This window comes from Cyprinodon variegatus, unplaced genomic scaffold (assembly GCF_000732505.1).
Source record: "Cyprinodon variegatus isolate N-32 unplaced genomic scaffold, C_variegatus-1.0 Scaffold666, whole genome shotgun sequence".
Classification (NCBI taxonomy): Eukaryota; Metazoa; Chordata; class Actinopteri; order Cyprinodontiformes; family Cyprinodontidae; genus Cyprinodon; species Cyprinodon variegatus.
In genome coordinates this window covers 337,520-349,225 of record NW_015151119.1, presented here as the reverse complement: position 1 = coordinate 349,225, position 11,706 = coordinate 337,520, and the positions used below count along the sequence as shown (strand labels likewise).

Below are 11,706 nucleotides of genomic sequence, written 5' to 3'. Positions count from 1 at the left end.
TATGGTGAAGCATCTCAGTCAGATTTTAACTGTCACTCCACATTCTTCTCTTTAATTATCCATAAAAACAGATAAGCTGGTTGACTTTTGGTCTTTTCCCAAAGCCGGGTGTCTTTAGGTTTTTCTTGTGGTGACTGAGGGTAGGAGTGTAGCACTGGAGCACCACAGTGTTTGGCTGTTTGTCCTTTTTTCTTAAACGCTGCCAGTTTTACTCCAAATAAAACTGCATTTCGTCCAAAAAGATAGTATTGTCATATGTCTATAGATTGTTTTCTCAATTTTTTTTTTTTTGAAAGCAGATTGTTGATCACTGCAAAGACGATTTAGAAATATGTCAGCATTTCTTAAATTAGGTGTTTTTTACCCTTAATTTAAGTAGGGAAACTAGATGATTAAGCATTTTCACTCCTAAAATCAGATAATATGCACTTGAAATAACACAATGCAGTTTTTTTTCTTTTTTTCTGTGCTTGTAACCACCTGAAAGAGACATTAATGTGCCCTTAGGATAATTTTTGTAGGACACTTAAAATGCATGGTGGTTCTCAGGCATCTTACAGCCTAAGTACCTTTGCTCACTGGTGGATATCAATTAACTGTCTTAGATATTTAACCTTCATGTCAGGTTTTTTCTTTTAATTCCATTACTGACTTCAGTTCTAGTAATCTGGTATGGGTGTGGTGGTTGATTGAGCCAGGTTGGGTTAGAAAGTCTTTAAAAACAGACCTGTTTTGTTTTTTTTGTTTTTAAACTTGGAAAGGTTTATGCATGACATGCCACAGACAGCCATCGTTTACATCGTCCTGGCTGGATAAGGACTTTTATTTTTTGCATCCATGGAAAAATAACCAGGATAATGATGCATTTGAAATTGTTCAAACTGCAGCATTTGTGTGTTACCAAGTATCCATAACAACCATCAGATTCCACCTGCATACCAACCTGGTGCCTGAAAAATAATTTCCTGTCCAGAGATCACAAACAAAAACATGAGTTTGCCCCATGCAACATCACAAGGACAGTGCTATATTAAGGAAAATTCAAACTCCAGGGTTGTTGGACTTGAATATTAAATGATTATGTGAAAAAAGGGACTTGGATGCTTACAGGGAGGTATGTAGTGGATCACCGTTTTTTCTTTAAGGCCTCTTAGCCTTTCCCTTGTCATTCGGTCTTTCACCAGGAACAGATGGCCAAATTAAATTTAAACGGCTCACCAGACACTAAACAAGCTTTTAAGGCCAAATTCCTTTCGACACAGGCTGAAGACCAAGACGATTTTAAACAAAAGAGGAATAGTCCGTCTAACTCTATGCTCTTTAAAATCTCATAGGAGGCATGCTTGGTGCAGGCCTGCTGTTAAGTAATGACAATAGTTTGGATTTTGATTAAAAACTGTTGTTTTTTTTATCCCCTACTGAATAAATTACCCTTAATATTGGATTTCCCTATCATTTTCCATATACTACTAAAATAACAATTAATTTAGTTCAAAATAACCTTAAACAGGACTGCCAACAAAGAAAGAAGGAACTTTGCAACAGAACAAATGCTGGTTTCTTACAGTGAATTCCTGCTTCATTAAATTATCTCAAAGCTAAAGCTTTTTATGTAATGAGGCAAAGTTTTCTTCCTTTAACTGATGCATTGAGTTTATCTGAAAAGGAGAAATTCACAAACATCTTCACACTCCTGCAGCACTCCCTTATGTTTTATCAACGTCCTGTATACCCAAGGTGTGTCGTCCCAAAGTTCACTTGGCAATGACTTTTTTCTGTGGGAAGACAGGAGGAAGTCTCCTTGTGTGCTTTTCCTGAAGCACATCAATGTAAAGCTGCTGCAAAAAACAGATCTAGAAGTTCAAATGTCTTAAGGTAAATCTATTTCCCTTTAATTTCAACAGATGGAATAAGTTTTCTTTCCCTTAAAAAGATTTGATAGTTTGCACTTGAAATAAAAAATTAGTTGTTTCCTCTTTTTTTTAAAGCATAAATCCTTTTATCCATCTGTAAATTGCCTTGACTTCTCAAATCAAGGAAAAATCTGCATGTTTCACAAAAATAAAATAGTAAAAATAAGACAAATCACATCCAGAGTTTCACACTTTTATGTTAAGTGATTTCAATGAAAATAAGTCAGATAAAGCTACATGAAAACTAAAAAAAACAATCAGAGGCTAAGATGATTAGTGAAAACATTTGTTTTTGTCAAAGTTTGTTTCCCTAAATTATGTAAAAATTATCCTTTAAGTTTTCTTAAAATATTCTGGCTAAAATTAGGAACAAATGAGTTGGTTTTCAAGGATAAAATCATTGTTTCTTTAGTCTCATTAGAATCTACTAGAATAAAATTTATAAGTTAAATCATCCCCTAAAAGAAAAAACAAACAAACATGTGAACCAGGTTTGTAGCAGAGGGGTGGCGGTAACACACAGTCTGATGTTTCATTGAGCATCCACGACCATGACGAACACAAATAGTCCAGCTGAGGGGAGGAGGTCACCATTCTTGTTGAGCAGAGGCACGTGTCTGTATCCTGTGTGGGTGGGGGCATAAAGAAGATCAGGAATGAGAGGAGCTGTTTGTGTAGAGTCTAAAATGAGATCTATGTTTCTTCCCTCACAAAAAAGGCAAACAAAGAGCAAACAGCCACAAACATCAATGTATTTCGTGCAACTAACCAACCCAAATAGTTATCATTTGAACGACAAAATGTACATAGATTTTTTTTCTTTTAAGAAAAATGTGAGGGCAAAAAAAAAAAAAAAAAAATTCACTGAGGTTTTTGGCTCCAATATAAAATATTTCCCGAATATTAGAAACTTGAAATTACTAGAAAGGGGGGAAATATACATACCCATTTGTAAGCTGTTGAATGGAATAGTGTATTGGCCGATGAACTCGTTGCCAGATGTGGAGTCGTGGTCCTCAATGAGAAAGCGAACCAGTGCCAGCTCTGGCACGTACACTTCAAACTGGAAGAGCTCATTCCAGGCTGGGTTAAAACCTTCAAACAAAACCAGAAATATGTTATAAGCAGCATCTTGCATCTCTGATTAAAGCAAAAATAAAAAAAAATAGAGAAGAAAGCTAAATGTTACCATTGTTATCAACAGGACTGGTCTTCTGCTCTGCTACGTCGGCTGGTACTCCGTAGATCTCCACTGTAACAATTGGATCCACGATGGATCTTTTCTTCTTGTTGACTTTGGGAAGCTGCTGGGCTGATATGACCTGGTGGCAGATGCAAACGTATTATGGTTGAACAGGTTCCCTCATGAACATAACTCATCATCCTGCCACCGGTGGCCTCACCATGACATGCAGCGTCTTGTTCTGCAGCCATTCTCCCCGGGTCAGGGTGATCGGATCGAACTCAGTGGAAACGTCCCTCATGTAAGCCGGCTTGAGAACGTAGCCGCTCTTGCCGTTGACCACGAACCTACCCTGGTTTATGTCCATCTCTTTGCAGGATGTCTGGAAGTTCAAGGCGACTGAAGCGCATCAAGAAGGAGAATGAAGAAATTTAAACGAGGGCCCGTTTCCCATCAGAACCTGATGATATCCGCTAAAACACAAAACAAAAAAAAAAAACCAAAACAACTGGATTTGTACCAATTTGGCAGCCTGCGTTCCACAGCGGCACTGGGTTGTAGTTTGAAGAGTCAGTCCTTGAGCCTGCAGGATAAATGCGGCTCAGTTTCTCCACGTTATGTCGGATGTAAGCGTTTGCTGCAAAAACAAAAAAAGGGACAGTTTTTTTTAGTTTCTTGCAAAAGTACCATAACAGGCTGAACTCTTTCACAAACAGGTTTTATATCCAGGATAGTCCTGCATTTAGCTCTATAAATATTCCCATCAGATCTGACCCAAATTCAAATCTCTACTACAGTTTTCCCACACCATTATGCACCCACTACCATGTTTCAATGTGGTGATCTCCATGTTCTCATAGAAAATTTTGAGCCCTTTAGACTGATAAAATTAAATTTGACCTTAGGTGGACAAACTGTGTGGCAAATTGGTAGAACTGGATTTTATTTAGAGCCATTAGTGTAAAAAGGGCTAAACAAGGAACAAATACAAATCTTGTGCCCTTTTGTGTTGCTCTAACATAAAATTGTGTAAATCAGAATTGTAAAATAGTGTTTCTTACAGAAAAAAATGTGTGGAAAGTTCAAAACAGGTATGAATACCTCTGCATGGTGAACCGGGACTCTAAGCAACAGTTAAAAATGCTCAAGCTGATTTCCTTACCCGAGTCCTCAGCCAGATTCATGGCTTTTCCCTCCTTAAAGGAAGACATCTCATAAAAGCCCAGGTTTTTTCTGGCGTCTTCAAAGCCATGGAAATGGACGCTCTTACAGTAGATCACCATGTTGGAAAGCTCCTTTGCTAGTTTGAGCTTTTTCTTTTAAAACAAAAATAAAACGTTAGACATTCATCAAAAAATATAGGGTGACTCATCAATACACCGCTGATGTACCCCCCCTCACCTTGCTCTTCTTTTCCTCTGGTTCTTTCTCAGCCTCATTGCCAGACTCTTCTTCTTCTGTCACATCGGTATCCTCGTCCTCTGGAGAAGCATCAGCAAAGCTGGCTTCCAGTTTGTTTAACCTCTTCCCTTTAATCAGGAACTTCCCTTTCAGCTCCTGTAGAAGAGCACACCTCATTATGACACCGTGGAGCTGAAACCTTTTACCATCAAAGCCCTAAACCAGCTGAGCTGATGTCAACCAACCTCAGGCGATGGGAAGTTGGTGGGCATGCTGTCACCCAGGGGAGTGGTGACGAGCGCGCTCCCCAGGATGGAGGTCATATGCTTGGCCATGACCGACTGCTGCTCTACGCTACAGTGGTTCTCCAAGGAAAGAATTACTGGATAGTCGGATGTCTTGGAGGATGACAGGAGGGGGGGAAAAAAAAAAAGAAAGTGTCACAATAGACAATTCACAAGATGCTGCCAAAGATTACAAATAAAACCACACCTTGAAGGCATACTCCTTTATTGCTTTGATGACATCTTTGAAGAGGATCTTCGAGGTTAGGGTGTAACCGTGGTAGATCACTGGCTCGTTGTCCGATCCATCCCAGCAATCCAGCTCCACACAGCGGCAGCCCTTCATCAGAGCCCTGAAGAATCAACAAACCATCTTTAAAAACTCACTACGGCACCTTTCAGCATTTCAACCACAAGCTCCACTCATCACAGCAGATAAGAGGGTTGTTTTAGCTAAGCGAGAGCCAGAAACATCCACAGCTCAGGAGGGGGACGTCTATTTACACCATAACCAATAAGAAGGCTCTCAAAAAATCCGCTAGAAATATATTTCTGTTTGCAGTGAAATGAAAAGATGTAAAATAAGGAGCTCAGGATGGGTGAAGGAAACTTTTTGGTTTTGGTTTGCAAAGTGCTGCATGTTGCAGAAAATTAAAGCTCTGCAATAAATGTAAAACATAAAAAGGAGGGAAAACAGTTATTTAGCAACCATTACAAATAACCTTTTTTTTTATCATTGCAGGTGGTGAGATGACACATATACTGTCCAAAATGTCTTTGGTGCTTCAAATTCAAAGTCAGAGCGCACCATCTTTAATCAGATTTAGCTGATTAATAATCAGATCAGACCGATACCTAAATTTCCTATTTTATCTTCATTCTGGCTACATCAACAGATAAACCAGCTGCTGTCTTTCCTTTTATTTTGTCTGTTTCAATCTTCTAAGGTTGAGGGAATCTTCTAAGGGAAGCTGGCCAGAGATCATGACACAATGCATGAAGAATGGAGGGGAGAGATTCTAAATAGTTCAAATTAAAGTAATGTTGCATATTTGTATGCCTCAGGCAGAATCCAACAGTCAGTGTTCTGTAGCAAGACTTAAACCCTGATGTCAGACGCCCTGGGTAGAATTGGATGAAGAGACACCCAACCTGCAGCTGTAGCAACCACTAAAACCATTAAATGATTTGCTGAATACTCAGACTGGTATTTGTAAAAGATTTAAAAGGTATGAAGAAACTATTTTGTAATGTTCTTAATTCATTCTTTAACATTTCAGGGTATTTTCTCCAAAAACAGTAATTTTTATCATCCAGTCTCCCCTACCACATCTCTCCAGGATATAGAGGTAAGTCTCAGCAAAACCTGGATAAACATCTGCGGACTAAGCTGATGTTAATCAGCTCACGCTGTCCTCCACGCAGAAGACAGAGGATGAGTTTGTTACCTGATGTAAGCCTCTGTGCTGCTGGGTCCTTTCAGCTGATCCTCCATTAGGTAGGTGTTGTGCGAGGACGAGATGAAATAATGGTTGAGGGGCTGCTGCATGTCATGATGCAGCACCTTGTGATCTGGATTGAGGAGCATGGCATCTGGATTATGGAGATACATGAGGAAGCCATCTTTGGACAGCAGCTCTTTGGCCTTGGCTAAAAGGGAGCAAAAAGTAAGAAAAGTTATTACAGATTCATTTCTGATGTTATAAATAGGTAATTATCAATATGAACAAAATGCTAGAACATATAAAGATATGAATTTATGATATGTGACAACCACTGCTACTTCTTTTCATTATTGGTACTCAGAAGAAACTTTGGTATCAACCATTTACTGTAATGCAGAGATAGTAGTTTACAGTCCAAAACAACCAGGAGTAAAATAATTTCTCTGTCCGTTTCCCTCTCCTTTAACCCCAGTTGGCTTTGGCAACTTCCTGTTAAAAGGGAGTTTTCCTCTCCACTGTCGCTGTAGCATGCTTGGTGTGAGGGATTGGCTTTGAGTCAATGAGTCGATGTAATCAACTGTTTTTTCTTAAAAAAAAGCAATCTGACTGTTTGATCTGGCTGAATTATCTCTGTAAAGTGCCTTGAGATGACATGTCTGTGAATTGGCGTTATTTAAATAAACTAAACTGAATTAGAATAATAAATAAAGCTTTGCGTTATACAGAAAGGTTTTTGAAAGTAAGGGAGGTTGAAAACATTGCAAGGACCAAGAAGAAAAGCTAGTTCTAACAAATGTACCTCTGTAAATCAGAGTGTTAATCTGGGGATTAAATCTGACCTACTGAACCCATATCAAAGTTCAAGTTTAGAGTTAAAAAAACAAACAAACAAACAAACAAAAAAAAAAAATAGTGGAATATGCTAATTTCTGTGCTCGGTAACAACTTCCCAGCTGTTAGCATTAAAAGCTAACAGCTTTTAATGCTAACCTTTAGTGTTTGAATACCTTATGTATTCAAACACTAAAGGAGGATGTTCTTTTCCTAAACATTAAATATATTTAACTATGCACATGTTGGGTACGAAGAGGATATGATTTGTGTAAGCCATTTGTTATTTATAAACAAATATAAAAATCTAAAATTTAACTTGGCCTATAGCGTATCAATGTATTTATGAATAAGGGATTGAATATTTTAGATCAAAGTTAAAAACCCATTTCTTTAGAACTGCCTTTGGATGGTAAAGCTAAAATCTTAACTAAGGTATCATTCAACAAATTTTGTGATCCAACTGTTTCATTTGCTTTCTTCTTGCTTTTACATTTTTTTTTTCATTCATGTAAAACACTTTGAATTGTCTTTATAGTGGTAAAATGGTCTCTTGCCTTACAAGTAGAGACCATTTTACCATATAAATCATTGTTGGTGCAAAATTAATTTAATGTTTTCTTTCAGATTTTAGTTTCTTCTCTTATATATATATTTTTTGTTGCTTACAAAAGTAACTTTTACTCAAAGTTTAATTTTTAAATTTTTTCAGTAACATTTTCATTGAAGCGACTATACTTTTATTTAAGTCTTTTTTTGCACTTCATATCACAAAGTGCTGTACAGGACAGGACTGAGCTGCTGCTGTGACAAGTCAATCATTTGGGGGTACCTGGCGCCGCCCCCCTCTGACACTTTTATAGCTCTGCCCCTGGTAAAGTTCTTTCCAAATTTTAATTTTAATTTTATCTGAGTGAAAATGGAGTGCAAAATAAAACTCTTCCAATCAAGATGCAGACGTGTCTTTAGGATAAAGAGAAAAATAAAAATTCATCCTCATGCAGTTACTTTGAAACCCATATATTGATAAAACCTTATATAATGTTTGTTTATGTCCAAAAATCTGTCATGTTATTTTTATACACTTTTTAATGTCCACATTTGTGTGACCACTTTTGCTATAATCTTTTGTTGCTGTAACGCCGACAATTTCCCCATTGTGGGTCAATAAAGGGATTATCTATTCTATGTACTCAAAAATGTAATCAGGCTGCACCTGTTTTTTTAAAGTGCCAGAGCTCCAGCCCTTAACTGACCTTGTTCATCTGGCTCGTGCTTCTCAATGATCTGCTTGGCATCAGCTAGGGTGGTTTTCTCTCTCTGCTCCTTCATCAGGAACTCCACCAGGTTTTGGGCACTCATGAAGCCCGTGGTTTTGGCGTACTCCCCATAGATGACGTCGATCTCCTCCCGATGGGTCAACAGATCGTAAAAATGCTCGATCTCCGCTCCAGCGAGGTATCCCGAATTGGATTTGTCACATTGCTGTTATTGTGGAAACAGAGTTCACAGGTGTTTAATAATACGCATCAGTTAGCACTGTTATTTGGAAGATAAGAAGCTGCTATTAAAAAAAAGAAACAAATAACATGAGGGAAAAACATACAAACATTTTTATATATTAAAAAGGTCTTAATTTTGCCTTTATCCAGAAAGCAAACCCCAAAATTTCCTTTGATATGATTCCTTTGAAAGCTGATCTGTGTCTAAGTGCAGAAATTAAAATTCAAAATGTGCTTCTTTTATTTATTAATTCATTAAAAGAACCCAGAATTAGTTACGGTTTTGTCATTTCAATGAAAGTTTTCCAAAGCTAAAAAAAAAGCAACATCTTGCTGGAGAAAAAACTTTTCTCTTCATTTTCAACTGACTTTAATGAAACAGCCTTCATTACTGTTATTCAGTGTAAAATATCCTAATGTAACTCTTCCCATTAATGTATGGGTTACGTCACTAAGTGAAGAGTTGTATAGTTGTTGTTTTTCTTCACTTAGTTCCACAACACACAGTATCTATTTCTACCATAAGGAGCAGGAAGAGCCATTTATCTGACCACAAACCACATTCCCAGTTGCTGACGATCCCTCCTACTTAGAAGCATGTTGTTGTTTTTTTTAAACCATTCCATAATTTCTCTCACATGCAGAGTATTTTGAAAAAGCTTTCACAACTTTTGAATGTTTCCACAAAATGTCCTCTGTCTTTTGCTTTGACACGAAAGCCCAACAAAACACTCAAAGTCGTGCATAATTGTGAAGCGGAGGAATGTGAAAAATGGAGGTGGGCTTTGGTATGCAGCCCCATTTCCTCTGGTATCCCTACACACCTACCAAAACATGGCTTTAGTCAAAGACAGGAGAATATGGGGTGAGATAACTTTCATTAAAAAAAAGGATTCTTAGGTTTCTGAATATGTAAATGTAAGTAAATAACCTTGAAGAGATGTAAGACTTAAATTTGTTCTCATGTTGCATCGGAATCACACTTTGCAGCGATATAGATATAAATCCCAAATTAGTATGAATTTACAACCGCTGATGAAGCAGTAAGAAGGAGTCACCAGCTGGTGGCAGTGAGGAGTTTTGCAGCTAACTAGCTTTGTAAAAAAGAAGGCAAAAACAAACCATTGATCGAATATAATGCAGTGCATGCGCTAAAAACACAATTTCAGCAAACAAAGTTCGATTAGTGGTTTTGTTTTCTTCCTCTTCTTGTTTAATGGTGGTTGTAGAGCAGATACATTACCGCCACCAATTGGTAAGGAGTGTAAAAGTAGACTTCGTACCCGTTCATATTCATACTTCTATTGTTAGAAAGTTGTGACTTCTAAACCTATTCGCCCACACAATGTGACTTTTATTTAACAGCTGGCAACGAGGAAGAAAAAAACATCCATCTTTCATTTTCCCCTCTTACTCCTGTCAGGGTCGCGGTGGGCTATCCACCGTGCAACCCACAAATAAAAATCTTGAAATGTATTGACTTTGATTGACTTAAATCTACAAATTCAGACACCTATGCAAACATTTTTATTGACTTATCTTCCCACCATAAGGGATGCATCGAACAGAGAGACAGTCAAGGGTAAACTAGTGAAAGGTACTGATAGTGTGTAGCTATCAGGTTTAGTTTTACACATTATCTTTCGTTTGTGAATGCACAAATACCGTGAGAATTCAGCAAGTTTAAGTCAAGAGGCCCGCAGTAACAGCTGGGAGAACAACCAGACCTCCACTCGCCTTTCTGAAAAGTAGGGATGTCCAGATATGGCCTTTTTATTTCCAATATGATATTATTATAGTTGCTTTTGAGTTCTGACGGTACTGGTATGGCCCAGATATGATATAAACACAAATCACGCATTCTTTTATTACTTGGTTTAAAGTGCTGAATATTAGCAAAGGTTTCATCAGTGACATTACTGAAATAAAGAATACCAAGTATGAAAACAACTGATCATGTTTTAACAAATAAATATTTACATTAACTTTTAAAGGAAGCAGTGTATTTATATAAAGATGCAAATATAGGAGATTTTAGATGCAGGCTGATTTAATGCCATGTAATTTTCCCTGATATTGGATTGAAGTCAATATTGGATATATAAAAAAAAGTCTAAGAAGGCAAGTCATAGTTTCAAAACCCTAAACAAGAATAAAAACAAGGTATTCTGGCCATACTAGACCAATTCTACAATGAACTGTCTGACCTACAGGCAGTTTAGTTGTGGTGATGATCAGAAATTTATTTCACGCAAATTAAGATTCTTATTCAAGCTAACACCTGCAAGATTATGATGTTTTTCTTTCACGTCACAATCCTATGCTATCGATTCACTTACAATAATGTTTGAGTTGTTCAAAGAAAAAAAAAATTAAATAAATGAATAAAACACATGGCACTATATATACTTTTTTTAAAGGGACTTCTCTTCCTCACTTTTGGTTTTCAGAGTTTGCGTTTTGATCCATCTGATGACATTATCTCCCATATATAAATACATATATGTGTGTCAACTAAAATACGTTTTACATTTGATTCTGGTCCGAATTAGACAAACCATTAATGTGTACAATATTCTTTGAGTTTATAGTCAACACCATTTAAAGCTAATTAAAGATGTTTCTCATTATTTGCAATACAAAGCTAAGAGTCAGATGTTGCAATGGAGCCCAGACCCACAGACAGTTGCATCATTGTTTGGGGATGATTGCAACATGTCACAAATACAATGCATTTCACTGTTAATAATAATAACAGAATTGTTTTTTTTTTTATCATTATAAGACTAAAGTGCTATTTATCACTTTTGATTAGTTGATTATTAATTATTTGCCTCTATAACTAGGCCTTAAATGCAGATTTGAAAGTTTCAAATTCATATGAAAAATTCAATGAGATGGAACGAATGGAAAAATCAACTTTAATGGATCTAACAATACAGCTGCATCATTTTTATTCAAATATGTACTTTTTTTTATTAATTTTTTCACTAGGGCTGTGCACTTAAGCCAAAATTTAAAACTGTAACTTTTTCCAACCAAAACTGCTGTTGTATATCTATTTCCCTCTGCCACCTGCATATTTATGCTCTGGGCTCCCTATGGACTCCCCTCAGAGTCCATAGTCGTAATTTTATATGGAAAAGT

General features: G+C 37.0%; 1 protein-coding gene across 3 annotated transcripts in view; it reads right to left on the bottom strand.

The window, feature by feature from the left end:
- Window positions 1-2,128: 2,128 nt before the first annotated feature.
- The window catches only part of LOC107097015 (1-phosphatidylinositol 4,5-bisphosphate phosphodiesterase delta-1-like), a 15,623-nt gene continuing 6,045 nt past the window's right edge, over window positions 2,129-11,706 (bottom strand). For 2 of the 3 annotated variants that reach the window (XM_015393975.1, XM_015393976.1), the window contains exons 5-15: window positions 8,314-8,542; window positions 6,230-6,431; window positions 4,990-5,134; window positions 4,743-4,895; window positions 4,498-4,653; window positions 4,259-4,412; window positions 3,617-3,733; window positions 3,317-3,495; window positions 3,103-3,235; window positions 2,859-3,008; window positions 2,131-2,537 (exon numbers count right to left, since the gene is read on the bottom strand). In XM_015393975.1, the coding sequence (XP_015249461.1) occupies window positions 2,446-2,537; window positions 2,859-3,008; window positions 3,103-3,235; window positions 3,317-3,495; window positions 3,617-3,733; window positions 4,259-4,412; window positions 4,498-4,653; window positions 4,743-4,895; window positions 4,990-5,134; window positions 6,230-6,431; window positions 8,314-8,542 (1,710 nt within the window). In that variant the 3' untranslated portion in view covers window positions 2,131-2,445. Of the gene's footprint in view, window positions 2,538-2,858; window positions 3,009-3,102; window positions 3,236-3,316; window positions 3,496-3,616; window positions 3,734-4,258; window positions 4,413-4,497; window positions 4,654-4,742; window positions 4,896-4,989; window positions 5,135-6,229; window positions 6,432-8,313; window positions 8,543-11,706 lie in introns of all 3 variants that reach the window. The other variant, XM_015393974.1, reaches the window with a different exon arrangement.